Source organism: Melospiza melodia, chromosome 9 (assembly GCF_035770615.1).
Source record: "Melospiza melodia melodia isolate bMelMel2 chromosome 9, bMelMel2.pri, whole genome shotgun sequence".
Lineage (NCBI taxonomy): Eukaryota > Metazoa > Chordata > Aves > Passeriformes > Passerellidae > Melospiza > Melospiza melodia.
This window is the reverse complement of record NC_086202.1, coordinates 24,629,845-24,648,837: the sequence shown is the minus strand read 5'-3', so window position 1 is coordinate 24,648,837 and position 18,993 is coordinate 24,629,845. Positions and strand designations below refer to the sequence as shown.

Sequence of the window (18,993 nt, the reverse complement as noted above, 5' to 3'; positions counted from 1 at the left end):
CACGGGTGGGCTTGGCGCGGAGCTGCCCCTGCGGCGGAGCCAGCGCCCCGCCGGGTCCCGCCAGCCGGCGGCAGGGAGAGGGCACGGCCGGCGGCAGGGAGAGGGCACGGCCGGCGGCAGGGAGAGGGCACGGCCGGCGGCAGGTGCTACCGGGGCTCTGCCGCAGCGATCCCGCCCCAGGAGCGGGGCTGGGGGCGCGGGCAGAGCGGAGAGCGCCTCAGGATCGCGGGGTGGCGGCGGCGGAGCGCGCCCGCTGTGCCCACCGTGTCCCGGCTGTGCCCGGCTCTGCCCTGGCCGTGTCCCGCTGTTCCCGGCCGTGCCCGCTGCCCTGCCGCGGGAACAGCACCGGGAGCGCGGTGGCAGCGCGGGATGCGGCACCAGCCCCGGCAGGACAGCGGGGAAGGGAGCGGTACAGGCTGCGCCCCAGAGGGGTCTTTAAAAACCGAACTGATGCAACAACGAGCGCCTTAAAGGAGTTAAAAGGCTTGATGGCAAAAGCGGGGTTCGTTTCCCGCTAAAGCATCGTTTCGGTGAGGATTTGTTTGGTGGTTAGGTTCGCTTAAAAGCCCTGTGCAACTTCAAGTTGTTGGCCAGAAGTGCTCATCACAGCCAGACCATCCTGAGCAGCAGCTTGGGGCTGTATTGCTATGGACCTTAAAAGGGAAAAAAGCAAATTACTGGCGAGTTACATAGTACAGATAGCGAAGCCGTTAGCTTCAGCCGTTTGTCGGTGTTACGTACTGCAAAGCTCAGGCCTAACAGATAAATCTGTAAAATACTGAATAACCTCAATGTGCTTTTATGCAGAACTGTCATTTTTCATTTCTTTTGATATGACATTAGATCCTGCCTTTTCTATTTTATTGGACTCTGTGTCCTGAACTTCTGAAACTGAGCTCCATTCCTCCTTGTGGTCTCCCTAGTTGCTATTAAACAGCTACTATATTTATCTTACAGGGAATTACACTTCCCTTATGTCTCTTATCACGTATGTACGCAATGGTTTCTTGGTAAAAGCCACGAAACGGTTCTACTTATCAGCGTCACGCAAGTAAATCTGTCACTTTGATAAACAAGTTCTGTTAATATTGGTATTTTTTTCCTCACAGTGCACCTAGCATTTATCAGTGCCTAAGAGGAGAAAAATGTTCTGTATTCCAGTTGTAAACATGAATGATTGACTTTGGAGAGTTTGAGAGGAAAAATATGCTTTGCATTAAAAAATTGCTCAGGAGAAGACTTAAGTGCAGGAGATGAGCGCAGTTAGAAACAGCTGTCAGGTTAAAGGTGCCGATAATGGCCTAATCCTTTTCATCTACATAAGTGCTTTTCATCTATGTCAATATCTTGTCTCTTTCAGAGACAGTGAGACAGCAGCTCAAGAGTTAATGCTGCCTTCTTTGCACTTGATCTCCTAAAGAGTCTTGACTATTTCAGCAGCCAGGGGGACCTGTTTTGATGCTGAATAGCATTTCCAACCTTTACATACAGCAGCAGGATGTTTTGTTTAGCCTTCTGCATAGATTTAAGCTGTAGCCAATTTAAAACAAACATGAAACCCCCTGGAGTTTACTCAAAGGCTGCGGTACAGTGATACAATTGCGGTCAAGGGAAGGGAGGTGCAAACCCTAAACCTTGGTGTGGTTTTTGTGTTGCGACAACAGGTTTGTATCCTAAGCAAAGATCTCCAAAGAGACTGTTTAAATTAGGCTTGTATGACAGTATATGTCACAGTTCCACCCGGTTGCTGGTTTCATGTACATGTTTAAAAAAAAAAACGGCAATTTTGATCAGACAGGATATCCCCTGCTGTTTCCAGACATATCTACTTGCAGAAGATGCCCTTGTGCTGAGACCTGGATTACATCTAGCTACAGAAGTCGTGAAGGATTTATCATCACAAGTGAAGTGTTTTGGCCAAAGATCTGACTTCAAAATGAGTAAAAATGGGAACATTAAAGCTTAGTATTTGTTTGTTTGCTCAGTAAGGCACCACTTGAGTATCTTGGAAATTCAGAAAGCATTCTGTATTTTCATCTCTGTCTAGTTTTATGCATAAAAAACCAGGGGAAAACTGGGGAAAAGGAAGAAATCAAGTGCAGTGAGGAAAATTCTTATAACTCATGCATCTACAGCTTTAGAGACATAATTTAAAGTGCATTTCAAACACCAAAGCCAGCTTGCAGACTGCTTGGATTCAGAACTCAGCTTGAGCGCTGAGGCTGCCTTCAGTCAAATCTGTAATTGTGTTTAATGTATGCCTCTGTAAAACCCACACATAAGACATCCTGCAAGAAAGCTTAACCCTCTCTCTCTTTCTCTGCCCTTCTGCAGGAAACTATGCCCCAGACGCCAATATTTTCCAGCATGCTTGGTTCCAGTTGTAGTGGGCAAGTGCAGCCAGACATGGGAGAGAGATGTGTGGACCCTGTTTACCAGGATGGGAACCTTGTTTCTGGATCACTGGAGGCCTTGATAGAGCGCCTGGTGCCCACCATGGACTATTACCCAGATGTAAGTAGCCACCAAAAGGGGATTTTTTTACTCCCATGCTTTACTACTCCCATACTGCACTAGTATCTGAATTGTTGCTCTCTCATAAAATTCTACCTCTGTCTGATTCAAGATTGAGATGTAGGCTAAAGATGCATTTATTTTACTGGCAATATTCATTAGTTAAAGATGTTGCTCAATAGTGATATTCTGTTTCTAAATGAGAGCGCTTGTTAAAAGATAAAGCCATCTTGAACTCAAATGGGTGCCTTAAGAACCAATTAAAAGCAGCATTAGCCACTGAATTTTCATAGTTCTAAGCTGCTTTAGCTCTAATGCAGCCAAGATTAACTGCTAACCAGGTCCTACCTAGGGAAGCAGACCTGAAAACAGCTCTAGTATTTTTCCCTTTAATTTTCTATGCATATCCTAGTTAGGCCATCAGAAAAAAAAATCACAACCTAAAATAGATTTTAATTAAAATACTCTCTTTCTAAAGACATTTTAATGGGACAGTGCTGTAATAATGTATGTTCTCAAGCCTGAAAATGATTTTGCAACTGGCTGAACATCTTCAGTGCAGTCCTCAAAGTGAATCTTACCTATATGTAACTCTAGGGTATGCAGTAAGAATTTGAACCAAGGATATTAAGATACCACTTTATCACTTAAAATTACTCTTTGTGCCCATTAATGAAAGATACTATTGGAACAAGTGGCCAAAGATCAGAGGTTCTATATAACTTCTATTCTATTTGAGCTCTGAAAAAGCAGCAGCTATTACAGAAATATCCCAGCACTTTGAAAACCAACAAGGGAGCAGGAAACTGCAGTCACTATTAACTTGTATGCCAAACTTAATGTTTATTGCAGTGGGCCATGCTATATCTTGTATGTTTCTCAATCTAATTTGTGTAGAATGTTTTATTGTGGTCTCATTTAAATCATAATAAAGTCCCTCCAAGGTCCCACAAATAACACCACACATCCTCACAATCATCATCATCCACAGAAAGGGACTCTCCATGCCAGAGTTCAGTGGGAATGTGCAGAATTGCCATCAATCATCAGTATAGGATTAAAAAAGCAAAACAAGCATGGTTTACTATTCCAGTTCAAAAGTAATCCTAAACCTTGTATTTAAAAATGGCTAACATACAATTGTGCTGCCAGTACCAAATCCTTTCTAAGACTCAGAGGGATAACCATTGTTAGACATTAAATCTCCCTTCCACACCCCCAAATACATATTGTAGAGCAGATGCACAGAAGAAACTAGTGGGTAGAGCTGGTGGGGTGTTACAGTGGAATGAATAGCTTTAGGATAATCCAAGGAGCCTGTTCCTTCTCTTTCCTCTGATACATGAATGAATCTTGTTACTTGCTACTTGTATTTCAGAAGTGTAGCAAAGTTTTTTTAAGTAGCTGCTAATGCACATCTCTCATTGTACCTTGCAACATAAAATCTATTTACAACACAGCTGTTCTGAAAATGGTTCCAGGAAGTGAGTAAAGGGTCTGCAGCTTACTTTGTAATGCAGCTAGTTTCCGTGGTGCTTTCCCTTCATGTCCCATGCAAGAGTGCATTACAAAGCAAGCAGCCGTGGGCCCCACCCTGCAGGCTCACAGCTGAGCATCCAACAGAAGCACTCAGGGGTAACTCCAGGCAAAGAGAGATGGACAACAGCATCCAACCAAATTCATCTCCTCCATAGCACAACACATACCTTTAGTTAAACCAGATCACCCAGTTTAGGTGAAAGGATTAATTATAAAATGAGTGGACAAATAAGCTCTGAACAACATAAAGAAGAAGCTGTATATGAGTTATCTTCAAACTCAAGTTTTCTATTTCCCTTCAGTTACATGTTTATGCTTCATTTCATGCTCATTTGTGGTTTTAGGGGAGTTGCCACAGAGGGTTGGTGGTGGCCATTTAAGCTGATATCCTGTCAGAAGAGCAGCCAGTCCTGTATGTTCAAGAGAGAAGTATCAAAACCTTTTAGACTTAACTCTCTGGCTACTCATCCAAAGAAAGGCAGCAAAGTGTCACCCACAGAAGCCAGTGGCAGTATTAGAGCAGGGGTTACCTTCTTTCAGAGTGACACAGTGCTAAGTTGCAGCACTCATCCAAGTTTTCTGATGACTGCATTTGAGCACGGTGCTCAGAAGGCATTGCTGCCTGTGTGCACACTGATCACAGGAACCTTCTGGGCAGGGGAAAAGGGAGTGGGGACAGAGCAAACACACTGTGTCCTTCTGTGCTGGTTACAGAGGCAGAACAAAAATGTGCTTGCCATGTTGGCAGAGCACGAGACAGGCAAGGGAGGACAGGAAAGATAAGTGCCTGCATTAGTGTGCTGCTCTTCTGAGTCTTGTTTGTGTGCGGGGACTTGCTCTGCACACAGGGAAATGTATGCTCATGAGACAGAGGAGTTCAGGAGGTTAGGAATGGAATGTACCAGTCTGCAACCCTTGTGCCCAAGCAAGAAAATATTTGAAGAAAATATTTCACAAACACAAAGTTCCAGAATGAGCAGTGAGTGCACACAGAGAAATTTTATTTTTTTTCCCCGCCTCGAGAAGTCATCAGTGCATTCTTGGGTCAGAGAGTAACAATTCCTTCTTTAGTCTTGTGCACTCACACTCTTCTTTTTTTTAATATAATTCAGCTCATCTCTTAGCAACAACTTTAGGCACTAAAGGAATCTGGCTTCTTATTCTCTTGCAAAGCACAAGCCCCTTTTGTGTCTACTTACATTCTCCCAACTGCAAAAAGGATTTTTTTTTTTTTTTGCCTCCCCTCCCAAATACCTGTCACTTTTAGGATAAATGGAGCTTAACTTTCACTCTTATAGCTTATGGGAGCATTTTTTTTAATCATTCTGTATCAAACTAGCTAGCTTCAGAGCTAAATTTCCTTCTCCAAACCATCCCCTTCATGGCTAGAGGACTGCCTGAGAAGCTGTAGGTTTTTACACTGTTATAACATTTAGCCTCTGTACAAATGATATTACATATGAAATCCTAATTAGTATGAAATCTTTACTATCCAAAACAACTATGTTCTAGCCCCTGAGACCTAGCACTAACCTGAAATGCATGGCTTAGTTTACTCTGAAATTTCTTTATTGGATAAGGAGTGGCTACTAGCAGAGAGACAAGGAAATGGGGGGGTCAGTATGCTCTCATTTTTCATTGGGTAGTCCTTGTCTGTGTCAGTAATAAAAGTATCAAAATCCCTCAATTTGATACCAGTATGGTGTAAACCAGCGTATCTTGATTGACCACAATGGAACAATTTTGTTTTCCAGAGTAATGAACCTAGTTCCAGTTAAATGACTTTTAAAAATGGAATAAAAATAGAGTAGGTGGATTCCAGAAGGAATGATAACTTGTTTCTGAAATCTAAAAGTTTGATGTTGTCTGAAAAAGCATTGCATGGGTCCAGTAGAGCTATTACTGATTAGAGAGACACATCAGCAAGCCTAAAATGGAAAATACGCACTGTCATGGCCTGTGTCTTCCTGCTTCTTGCCACTTCAAATCTTTTATGAACATCCTAGAAAACATTATCAAAGGAACCAAATAAAAGCGCAGGTCATGTGCGCACACTTTTCTTGCTGTGTGACAGCAGGAAAATGAAGCTGTGAGTGGCCCTTTCTCAGAGTCCCTCTGGATAAACTGTGCCACATCACACACACTTCCACCAAGGAGACCAACCCTAGAATTACTGTGGGAGAGAAGCAAAATTACATCTTTGCTTAAAACAATGTGTTCCAGCTTATCAGAGCAAAGGTCACTGCCAGGGCAGTGTGCCTCAATTGTGGTTCCCTGCTACTGACACAGACACACATCTCTCAGCCAGGCCCTCTCAACTCCCCAAGCAAGAATGTGGGGAAGCGATCAGAATGTCACGTCCCTTTTTTTTTCCCCTCCCCACCCATCTCGTCTCTCAAATGCAAAATACAGTAAAACCTGAGGGCTGCTTCAAGGCTTCAGTGCAAAACAAAAATTTCACACAACCCAGTGACAGCTGACTCACCCAACAGCTAAATTCCTGTTCCACATAGTCCAGACTCACAGTTTTAAGTTCAGGGACAACAATGAACACATGAGATAGATAGAAAGTGAAACAGAGGATAAGTAGGCATAGTTAAAGACACAAACACGCACACACCCCAAATCTCACAATCCAACACAGTTCTTTCTGTTGTTTCCTTCTGAGTAGGGAACACATCAGTTTAGGAATCACTGCTGCTGTATCACATTGTACATTCTGTACTTTCATTACATTCCTTCAGAAGGACAGGACAGAGTTGTATGTTTAGATATGTGTTTAATACTATTATACTTTCCATTCACTTCAGAACACTGTGACTTTTGGTTAGTGTTATTTATTTTGTGCTAAATTTGTATTATAGGGCATGCTGAGTACTAGAGAAGTGAAAACATTTTTCATTAATAGCACATTTTACTCTGATTAAAGAGACATACCACATAACCTCTTTGGGGTCATAAAGACACCATTCTTGTTTAATGATAAGCTCCTTCTAGCAACTGCAAGCAGCAGAATTTGGTAGCAGATAGTAGAGCTACCATATTTTAGACAACTGGCCCTAACATTTTAACTGTCTTAATTTACTTGCCCAGCCCAAGGAGGTACAAGCTCACAGTGACTATTAAATGTATTTGGCTGTGTCCTGCAAAATCACATTACTAAAACATGGAAAAAGTAACAGTGCACATTTCAAACATAACAAAGGTTAATTGAAATACAATGTCAAGGAGATCCCCTATAATTTCCCCACTTCGAATTTTACCAGAAAGCCTGAGGGGAAAAATGGAATTACTTATGAGGTGCTACTGTCATTAGTCAGGCAATTACAGCCCAATGCAGCAGCCCAGCTTCAAGCACTGGAAAAAGACTGGGACAAAAAATCATCCTCACTTCAATTAAATGATCCAGAATACGGTACAATGGATACTTGTCCAGAGTACCATACAGTGCATCACAGCTTTTAAATTAGAATGGAGAGCCTATTTCTAATGAGACATCCTCATTGCTGGTATTTGTTAGCAGTGTTCATATTCAAAGACTCTGAAACAAGCCCCAGATAAATAAAGTCAAGTTAAAAACTAAATTATTGTCCTGTGGCCCCAAACTAAATGAAAACTTTTGTCAGTGATTGCGGGGAGAAAGGAATGAAAATCCCCAAACGTGAAGAAATTACAGCTGTGGTTTGGAATATACATCATGTAGTTTTCTGCAGCTCAGTCAGAAACAATCAATCACTCTTAAAGAAACCAAGCAGCATTAAATGATGGTGTTTAAGAGTCATAACACCCTTCATTAGATGTATTTTATTTGTGGCTTTGGTAAGTGATGACTAATTAAGCACATTGAGTCTGGCATTTTAAAAGGAAACCATTTGATAATTGGAAAACCCCACAGTTAACAGCCTTGAAGCCTATAGCATTTCCTCTCAACAGAGCTAAAAAGGACCTGCATTTCTCTGGAGACAGGAAAAATTATAGAAATTTTAAATGAAGCAGTTACATTCATAGTTTACAGATTAGTTTTTTCAAGGAAAACACATTAGTTTTGCTAAAGCTTTTCAACTTGTTGTTTTTCTTTCTTTTTTTCTCCTTCCACAGAGAACTTACATCTTCACTTTCCTACTGAGCTCACGAGTCTTCATTCACCCACACGAGCTCCTGGCTAAAGTGGGGCAGATCTGCATTAAACAGAAGCAGCAGCTGGAAGTGGGGACTGAGGCAGAAAAGGTAAATGGACCATTGTGTCCCTCAGTTACTTGTGGTGCTGTCATTTATTTTCCACTCTCTCCTCATTGTAAAGCTAAATAGACTGATAAAGAATAATACAAAATTGTAACTGGGATTTGTTGCTGGATGCACTTGTACTTGGGTCTTGTTCTTTGAGGTATCTTTATTTGCTGGCTACATTTGCTGGGGTTCTGTCCTGCCTCACCAGGCAGCTGCAGGTCAGGGGAGCAGTGTGTGTGTGTGCCATGAAAGCTGCATGTGTGCCATGTGTGCACTGTGTGTGTGCCATGAAAGCTGCATGTGTGCCATGTGTGCACTGTGTGTGTGCCATGAAAGCTGCCCAGCAGCTGCTTTGCACTTTTGAGCTTTCACCAAGTAAGGAAAATCAGATTCCAGAAAATCCCTTTCTCCAGTCAGGCTCACCATCCTATTAGAGTTCACAATAACCTCTGCTGCAGGTTACTGTTGGGGTGTTTGGACTCAGTATAGCAGTAGATCAGAAAGTTACTTCTCACAAAAATTAGGAGATGCGCTTATTTAAAATGGTGACCTGCACTGACATGTTTTGTTACAATCACTTAAACCAAACTTACATCTGTCTAAGTGTCACCATTTGTAAAGTGTGTATTGAAAGACTTTTTCAATTATTTGAAAATGAAGTTCCAGAAAAATCCAAGCTGGGCAGCAAATAAGAGTGACAGAAACAGGAAGGTACCAACAAGACCTAAATTGTTCAAATCCTGGGCATGTTTTGGAATCTTTCTTCTCTGATGAGACATTGCATGTGCCCATTCCTAATCTCCAGCATTTTGGTAGCCCTATTTTGTTTTTCCTTGGTGTATCAGCACTTTGAGTGAGGAGCACAAAAGGCAACTCTGGTTTGTCAATAAAGAGTTTTTAATAGCAATATTGACCCAAGGGCTTTTTCTCCCATACTATTCCTGATGTGCATCCTCTTCTCTTATTAATGTCACAACATTGCTCCACAGGACAAACTAACCGTGTACAAAATGACTTTCATCCAGGTCAGTCCCCTGATCTGCTCTCCAAATATCTGCACAGCTCATCCTGTAGGTGCTGGGGAAACCAAGGGTCAGGGATGTCAGGTGCCAGAAGCACTGCATCCACTTTTGCACTCAGAGGTGATAATTGTCCCTAGCACCACTGCCAAACTTAGTTTGTGACTGAGCAAACTCTGCTCTCTAAGTTGTGATGGTTCCTCAGCAACATGTAACTAAACAATGGAGATGGGGGCCTCTAAAAGGTGCCAGGACCATCTGAAATACAGAATGAGTCAATCTGAGTTGTAGACCTGTGTAGGAAAAGACTGCAGTGAGTAGAAAGTGTCCAAATGCATCTGTGAAATACTTGGATTTAAAATGAATGGGATGTAAATGAAACTTTTGTGAATAACAATGCTCTTCAGAGATTTTCAAATGAGAGCCATCTCTGGGGACTAAATCAGCTGGCTGTTTAGAGATACAATGCTCATTGTAAAGCAGTATTAGTGTGGCTTCTCAGCAGGCTTGTTAAAAAGTCCTGGATTCCTGATAGAAATGAAATAGCATCACATCCCAATGTCAGACAGAGCAGCTCATATTGCAAACCCCACACTCTTACACCTGCTGGCACCTTGGGCATGGGCTGCAGGACACCCAGCAAGCAGCAGGGTGACAATAAATCCCTTCTGGGAGGTGGCTTTCATTCACATGCTTTTCTGGCTGCCCTTTCTGTTATGCCCTTGATCCCTTCCTACCTCCTTAATATAAGCTGCAAATTTTTCCTGCCTTCTAAACACAAACTTCTTGGAAAACCCTGCATGAACTTCTGACATTGCTCTCAAATTACTGCTTTATTGCCCTCTACTGCCAGCACCTGTATGTTTTACAGAATAGTTTGGCCACAAGCACTTGTAAACATTTGTTTTTCTACATGGCAACAAATAAAATCTCATTTCACATACAGCATACAAACTCTTCACTCGAGATACTCTCAAGTAGTCACAGTCATAATCCATTAAGGTATCATCAGCTACCAGCACCTTCTAATTAAGTGGCTGCAAAGCAGGAAATAGCTGACAAAAAGCAGTTAAAGCATCTCTGGTCGAGTTTGCTTATGCAAATCTCTTAAGATAAGCTGTGCAACTTGCTGCCTGGATAGCATGTCAGCTGAAGAAGTGGCAAGCAAGCAGGTTTTGAGGTTACACACCACAATCCTTATCATTCTCTTGGTTTTGACGTTTCTGGCTAGCCAAAGAGTTCTACAGAAATACAACCCAGAAAAAGTGGTTGCAAAGAAAAAACACTCTGGGGTGTCTTGGAGTCTGCTTAGAGTCCTTTTAACTACTCATAAAAAGCAAGAATTTCACAGTTTAAGACAACAATTATAACATACAAGTCAGTAGTTAAGATTGACCATAAAGGAAAAAATTTAACTCTCCATAAGTGCATTAGAGATTGGAAGGGATCAAGCAAGATTATGAGAGAAAAATCACTTGTATAGTATTATTGAGTGGATAAAAACCCTGTTCTTACACCTGTGGTACAATTTTCCTGCAGCTTGAGTATTTTATATGGCTCAAGTTAAAAAAGTAAGAAATAAAAAGAGAACATAGAAGTTAGTTTCTATTAAGTTTGTTTCACCTGTCTATATATATATATAGCCTTCAAAAGGATATATATATAGAGACAGGCAAAACAAATATATATACAAAACAAAAACATATATATAAATATATATAAAACAAATTATATATATATAATCTCTTCAAAAGTTACTGTTTCCTCTGGGGTTTTTGCCAGTAAGTCCTCCTTTTTAAAAATGGAAAAATATGTATAACCAGGTCATTCCCATTAAATCTTTCCTATTGCCCTCCTTCCTAATTGGGAGTTGTTTTTGAGTTCTGTCTTGTCTCAGGAACAGGGTCAATCCACAGAACACTTGAATTAATAGAGTTATTTCTCTTCTCAAAGAAATGTTTGTGGGAGAAGTATTCCCATGGACTCCAGAGACCTCACAAGGGGAGGCTCATGTCTGGAGCAGGGCTGGAGAAAAGCAGGTTGGTGGGTTTACTGCAGCCATGGCAGAGAGGGAACTGTGCTGCTGCTGCTGCCCCCAGGTCTGTGAGGGTTCCATGTGGGCCATCACGTGCACTGGGCCCGTCCCGCTGCTTTGGCTCCACCGGAGTGCACGTGGAACAGAAATGCCCTGCTCTGCTGCACTGAGCCTCCCAGCACTGCTCTCAGAGAGTGTGCACCTTATTGTCATCAGTGTTAAAAGGCAGCTGATGAAACACTGAGCTTTTTTAAACCTGAAGAGTGTAGTTTGTCTTGCAACATGCCTGGCTTGCCATACAGGGAGGGCAAACCATAACGACTCAAAAATAGATACAAGAGATGTGAAGTCAGTGTTCATAAATCACTGTGTTATAAGCTGTACATGGAGTATAATTTGGGGTAATTTGGCTGAGTACTACAAGAACAGAGCTTCATTTTTCTCCTTCAAACCTTCTCCTTCTATATCAGTGCCTAAAAATACTGATGAAATACAGCCTGGTGTTATGCTGCACCTACTTCAAATCATGCCAGCTAATGCTACCTCTTCAGTGGGCACCTGGCTTTAAGGAGCAATCTTGGACAGAGCAGCATTAAAAAAGCATCAGCTATGACTGACGTCGGCTCTTCAGCTGCTGGGGTCAGTCTAGACAAGCTATAAATTCTTCATGAACTGAACGTTCATATGGAGATGCTTGCCATAGCCTAAGGTGAGATTTTTAAACCTTTCTGCCCTCACCACTCCTTTTTCAGTTCCAAAAATTAAAAAGAATGATTAATACTAAAAAGATGATTAATACTAAACAACAGTTCTGTAGCAGCTTTTGGTAAACAGAAGTGGAGTTGGCACATACCTGTTCACTTTAATTGAATGGAAGTGCACTCCCTGGCTAATTAATGGTCCATCACCACCTATAGATTATTCTTTTAATAATGTCAGGCTCCATGCCTTTCCTGGCAAATAAGTATAAATTGTCTTTTCCCCAAGGCAGATGACAGTGGGAGTTTGGAGTGCAGGCAGCTGTAATCTGGAACTCGGTCCCACACTGCTGAGAAATAGCTTGGAGCTGCACACAAGGGGCACTGACAGACACTGCTTTGCAGGAATGCAAAGACACTGCTGGCAAAAAGAATGGGGATGTTTTGGTTTTGCCCTCCCTGTGCAGCTATTCTGTGTTTATCTCATTAGCAGCATCAATTAAATGCTGTCAATAAAAACAGGTAGAAAATGCATGCTAGCAATTTGCAGGTCTTAAAAAACCAAAACAACCAAAGAAAATTCCCTCTAGACTTACAAGGAGGCGCTGGATAATTGTCAGATTGAGGATTCAAGGGTGCATGGTTTAACTTAAAAGTTCTTTATCAATGATTATTAATATCACTGACTATACAATGGTGAGGTATCAAAAAAAAAAAGGCAAAACAAAACCAGATTAATTTCATTGACCTTTGGTTTTGATTAGATAAACTGGGACAGGCCATGATGAGACGCTGTTTTGGCAGGAGCTGCTACCAGTATTGGGAGACATTCTCTGTTCCAGCAGTTTCCTGAGGTGGCAGTGCCATGCTGAGAGCCCTCCTGTCCCCAAAGGGCTGGGCTGGGCACAGGGAGCTGCTGCTCCAGGGACCTCTGCACTCACACAGCTGGGCAGGGAACACAAACAGAGCTTCCTCTTTTTCCTCACTGCATCACAAGCTGGGTAGAAGGATAAATACAGCCTAAATTAAGGTCTGATTCTTCTTGTTCATTACAAGTGCTCTTAGCACTCACACTCCCAATTTTACAAGACTGTTCCCTTGGATGCGTTGATGCTGCTGTCCATTGATGCAATGGAGAGGGGAGTAACTGGCATCCAATTCAGGTCTAACTGATCAAAAACCTTAGAAGATTCACAGGTAACCAAAAAAGAAAAAAATACTCTCTGCCCTTTCTGTGGTTGATAGCTCTTTGAACAGAAGCCAATACCTTTTATTGTCAAAGTCTGTTTGGATTTACGCGTCACGGAGAGAACACACACGTCTTTCCTGTCATTCATTGATTTCATATACAGCCCAGCCTGGATGGTCTGATAAATTCTATAGAACTGAAATGTCTTTGTGAATGTTTCTCATGAACGTGGTTGGTAGGGTACTGCGGTCTGTACACACTTGAGTTCCAACACTGCAGAACTGCTGCCTCAGACGGCAGAAATCAGCTTAAACCCCATGGACTTCAGTTAAACAAGTCACTTGAACTGCTCTGTCATCCTCCTGGTTTTATACAACTCACCTTGAAAATGTCTTCACAGTGTTTGGTAAGAGTCATCACCAAGAGACATCGCCATGAAAGGAGGGTAAATGATACTATTTAGGAATCTAGTGCACAGTTAAATTTGTTCTTTTTTTTTTTGTCCCCATCACTTACTATTAATGCAAAGTATTTTCAAGGGTATCTCTAGATTTCTGTGAACCTTTATCAGCCAATTAATCTGCAGTCAAACAGGTCTGTGATCAGTAATCAACTCATTGTTTCTTTCTAGGCAAAACTAAAATCCTTCGCTGCCAAAATCATTCAGCTCCTGAAGGAATGGACTGAAACTTTCCCCTATGATTTCCAAGATGAAAAATCCATGAAAGAGCTGAAGGAGATTGCTCACAGGATCACACAATGTGATGAGGTAGGGGTGGGAAGGAAAGAAAAGTTAAGTGCCAAAGCAGTATTTGTCAACTGTTCCATGAACTGTGCCACGTTCTGTGCAATCCTGCGGGCAGCATTTCCTAAATGAGCCACAGCAGCCCTTGCTGAGTTGTCAGGGTAACCACAGGACATGGGCTGCCTGATGGACTTAATGGTGCATTAGCAGGAGCTGTCTGCATCTAATCACCACATGTAAGGAGAAGAGAGAAAATAGTCCTGGCAATATGAAAAATGACCGTGGTGCAGGAGGAGAAAGGACAGGAGCTAGAAAAGCTCAAGAGGATTTAATAATGAATTACAGAACATCCTTTGTACATTGTACATGGCATACTTTGTACATTCCAATCCTTTGCACATTGTCCCTGCTCTGTATGTCTAAGTTCTGCAAGACACACCAGCTAGCTGTATCACATGTACTCTTGGCCAAGGTGAAGGTGTTTATTATTTAGCACCTCATTCACAGCTTCTAACAAAAAACCGTTTATTGCAATGTTTCAGGTGGCAGGCACAGTATTTCCACAAATAAGTTATCTTTGAGCTCTGCCAGCTAGTCCATCACCAGTCTAACAGCTCTGAAGAGCTTTCTTAGCCTGTGAAGAAAACTAGGCCTTGAAAAAACCTTCTAAAGCAAACAGATAAAGTGAATAGGAACAAAACAAGGGGTGCTAATCTTTTGGAGGGGGGCAAGGGGGCCAGGGGAGAGGGGGTTGTTGGGGTTTTTTTGGTCAGTTTTGGCTCTTTCCCATCATTCACAAGCCTACACTTTCTGTTCATTGAGAAATCACTGTTAACAGCAATAGACAGAAGGAAGAGTATAATAGTATAATCAACACCTGCAAGAGAATTAGTTGTAAAGTGCTTGTACAAATGTGAAGTCTTACTTCTGTAGAAGTAGAAGCTTCTTATTGTTTTTAAACCCACAACCTCAAGATACTTTTGAGAACAATTAGGAGGAACCAGGAAGACAGTTGTGTTATGTGCTTTTGTTGATTCAAGTAGAGAGAAAATGAAGAACAACAGGTCTGACAGCAGGGCATGAGTCAGGGCTAGGACAGCAGAGTGAGGTGAAGGAAGTACATCAGTTTTGTTGCATCAGCAGAGATGTTTGTGTGGGTGCAGGATGAGAATGTCAGTGCCTCAGGAGGAGGGGAAGAAGAAACAGGACTACAGCCTTCTCTTCTCCTTGCAGGCAAGGGCCAAGGGGTGGATGTGAAAGGGGACTTGGCAGAGGTTTATTTAGCATCTCTGTCCCAGTATTTGTCTGTTACTTTGAACTAGAAAAGAGTTGTGCCCTTTCTTTCTCCCTCTTCCTTCCCACTCCTATGTATGAATAATGGTCATTGGAGAAAAACCCATCTTTGTGGGATGGCTCCGTGCCGTGGTGTCTGAGGCATCTGATGGCATCCATTAATTAGAGCACCACCTCATTTACCCCCTTAACAAGGCTAATCAAAGTTCACCAATAGAGAGCTGTGCTTCATCTGACCCCCAGGAAATACTAATTTGACAAAAAGCAGCTCTCACTCTAAGTTCTTGTTAGCACACTGAATTATGCTTCAGCATGGAATTATGGTAAAGTTTGGGGGTTTGTTTTGTATTTTAAAACTTTTTCAAATCCCCTTAGGCCATTATTCTTCATACATAAAGTTAGAAAGTCACCTGAGAACTCACACAAAGCAGTCAGGTGTTGTCCTGGTGATAGCAGCATTCCAAATAGCTAAAGCTACAGCCAGGATTCCACCCCAAAGTAAATAAAAATTAACTCAAACAGGTACAAGTCATTGTACAGTCATTGACTTATCTTCCAAAATTGTAGGGAAAATTAGGGTAAAACTAGTATAATCACAAGGTACAAGGAAACTGCTAAAACTCCTAAGGACAACTGTCTATTCATTAGGATGCTAATGAATTCATAATCGCTTAAATAAGCCACAGCTTTTCATGGCTGAGTTTCTTTCCTCACTTTTACATAACATCTGCAGTACTCTCACCTATCCTCAAGTGTCATTTTCTGCCATCCTGTCAGCAGGTCTGCTTCCTCCCAGACACGTGGGCAAGCCAGGCACAGTGGCTGAAGGCAAACCATTCACAGTGGAAAGCTCAGCATAAAAGAGGAGAATTCTGCTTTGTTTTAGTCCCCTCCACCAGGCTCCCTTGGCATTTTTGAACACTTGTAGCACAGTATCAGAAATGACTCCAGACAGCTGCTGTTCAGCAGTAATCCAGCCTCAAGATGAGCTACACTGCCTTCAGCTTTTCATTTGATTTCACTTGGGAGTCAGATTATTGCCTTGTAAAGCACCATTCTGACACCATTATTGCTTAATTATAACAGGCAATATACAAGTATTTGGTAGTCATCTCCCACATCTGCTGCATAATTTCAGCCATCACTGCACAGCAGTGGCTCCTTTGAATGGTCACAGATTCATTGCAGTTCTGTCTAGTGAGGGCTGGCACAAGTGAACCTTGTGGTTAACTTCAAGAAAAGTAATTTGCATGAAAGCAGGAGAATGATTCTGTGAGGAAAAGGACTGTCTGGTTGAATTAATTCTCCTAGCAGCAGAAGAAACCTGGGTCACTTAAAGCAGTAGCAGACAGGGTGGAGGAGTAGGAAAAGCAATCAAGTTAGCTCTCTGGGGGTGATTGCAGAGAAATGTCTGTAGGACACAATGGCAGAAAAAAAAAATCACCTTAGTTGTCAAAACACTGAGCAGATGGATTGTGTTCCTGTGGCTTTACCTTTCAATGAATCCTTACAAATCTTGTGTTTGAAATCTGTACATGATAAACAGGAAAGGCATCTTAGTTTTCTGAGAACATGATGTATATTGTGCTCTAACATAAATATTTGGATACTTAGCTGTTCAAAGCTAAGTTAGGATATTGTAGGGGTATATTCCTGGACATTATGTGAATTCCCTGGATTCTGCTTGGGCTGGACAGACTGGATTCATCAGTGGGTGTGATCAGGATGAGAGCTTTTGGCCCTTGGTGCACAGGGGCTCCAGGGAGCCTTGTGCAAGCAGCTGCAGCACCTTTCCCATGCCCACTCCAGCTGCACACACGGATGCCTTTGAAATGGGGCACTCCCAAAAGGAGCAGACCTGCCAGCCAAGCCAAGCAGGGCTGGGAAGGCAGGCAGAGCAGTGTCATTATGGAGTTGTGTGGGTATTTAGGACAAGGTCATTTGTCACAGAACGATCAGCTCAGAAAAGATGAAAGAAAATGGATAATAGGCAGTTATTTTTCCCAGGCAGAAATTCTCTGGTGATCCATGTCTGCAATAGCTAAAGGTTTTCAGCAGTTGTTGTTTCTCCCTTCTGCTTAGGAAAATGGAACAGTGAAAAAGATCATTAGCCAGATGACACAGAATCTCCTGATGGCCCTTTCTGCACGGAGCCAGTACCAGGAAATCAGAGAGAAATTCCGGCAGCCTGTCACTGACAAGGGCACCATCCTCAAAACCAAGCCCCAGTCAACCCAGAAGGACATCCTGAGTGTGTGCTGTGACCCTCTGATCCTGGCACAGCAGCTGACCTACATCGAGCTGGTGAGACTGCTGGGGTGGAGACTTGTGCCTGCTATTTAATAAATATTAACATTATTAACATACTCATCAATAGGAGTTTGGCTATGGCTTCCCTGAGAGCCTCCAGTGTTTTAATAAAAAAATACCAAGTCAAGTAATGAATAAGATCATTGAGGTACACTGATAAAAGCACCTTGCTCTAGGAAGATCAAGTTACCTAAATGTTCTCCTAACTTTGATTTGTTTTCACAGAACTCTGTTTATCTGTACAATGACAATCTCTCCTCTCTCCCAACACAGGAAAGGGTGAGCAACATTTACCCAGAGGATCTGATGCAGATTGTCAGCCACATGGACTCCCTGGATAATCACAAGGTACAGAAAGGTGTACAGATGGAGAAAGAAACATAGCTGAACCAGGGTAAAGAATAATAACTCCATAATTTGAGTACACTCTGTGCAACAAAGACTAACATTTCCTAAGCTTCCTTAAGCTCATGCCTTAAAACACATACAACAACATTTTGTCAAGACACGAAAAGGAAGTTTATCCTTGGGTAAACTTTGACTTTATAATGCTACAGGAGAGGTTTAACAGGTGACCTGTTCTCTTACAGTGCCGAAGTGACGTGACCAAAACCTATAATTTGGAGGCCTATGACAATTGGTTCAATTGTCTCAGCATGCTGGTGGCTACAGAGATTTGTCGGGTAGGTGTGCACAGAAAACAAGATAGCAAAGGGATCCTGCCTTAAGGACAAGAGGCAGGCAGTGGTCTAAATGAGATTTACACATTAGCAGTGCAATTAAAGATAATAGCATTATTCAAGCATTAAATTATTTGCATGCTCATATGATTAAGAGTTCAAGGCTATGTTTGACTTTGCATATATTCCTTAATTTTGTGCAGCTGCATTAGTCATGCAGTGAAAAGGAACTTGTGTGGACTGAGTTGGGAGCTCTTTAGGATTTATCCATTTTTAAATACAGCAAAAGATTCTTAAAAATATTCCTCTTTAAATGCAGATTTACCAATAAACAGCTGTCCTTTCACTGCATTTTGATAACATTAGCACTGTGATATATTAATTTTTAAATTTATATTCATTTATTTTAGTCATACAACATTCGTTGTAGAAAAATCAAGAATAAGCTTTCTTTAAAATCTTAAAAGAAAGTGTACTATTGCAAAGTTTAAAAAAAGTAAGAGAGGAGGAATAACCTTACTGGAGGTTAAGGTAACTTCTGTCATAAAACAGGCAAAGAAATGGAAGGTGTACTGCCCAGAAACCTTTTTTTTTTTTTTTTTCCCCATGTATGTTCTCTTTTTAGCTTCTTATTATGATTTTTTAGATTTCTATTAATTCAAGTTCTAGCAAACTGGAATTTTTTTCCCTATTCCTGCTTGGTCAGGCACCTTTCCATGGGAATCTCAATGCCTGCTGCATTTT

At 41.8% G+C, this 18,993-nt stretch overlaps 1 protein-coding gene across 3 annotated transcripts in view; it reads left to right on the top strand.

The window, feature by feature from the left end:
• The window catches only part of RASGEF1A (RasGEF domain family member 1A), a 147,785-nt gene that overhangs the window by 121,475 nt on the left and 7,317 nt on the right, over positions 1–18,993 (top strand). For all 3 annotated transcript variants that reach the window (XM_063163910.1, XM_063163907.1, XM_063163909.1), the window contains 6 exons: positions 2,335–2,514; positions 8,152–8,280; positions 13,853–13,990; positions 17,342–17,563; positions 17,843–17,917; positions 18,160–18,252. In XM_063163910.1, the coding sequence (XP_063019980.1) occupies positions 2,341–2,514; positions 8,152–8,280; positions 13,853–13,990; positions 17,342–17,563; positions 17,843–17,917; positions 18,160–18,252 (831 nt within the window). In that variant the 5' untranslated portion in view covers positions 2,335–2,340. The remainder of the gene's footprint in view (positions 1–2,334; positions 2,515–8,151; positions 8,281–13,852; positions 13,991–17,341; positions 17,564–17,842; positions 17,918–18,159; positions 18,253–18,993) is intronic.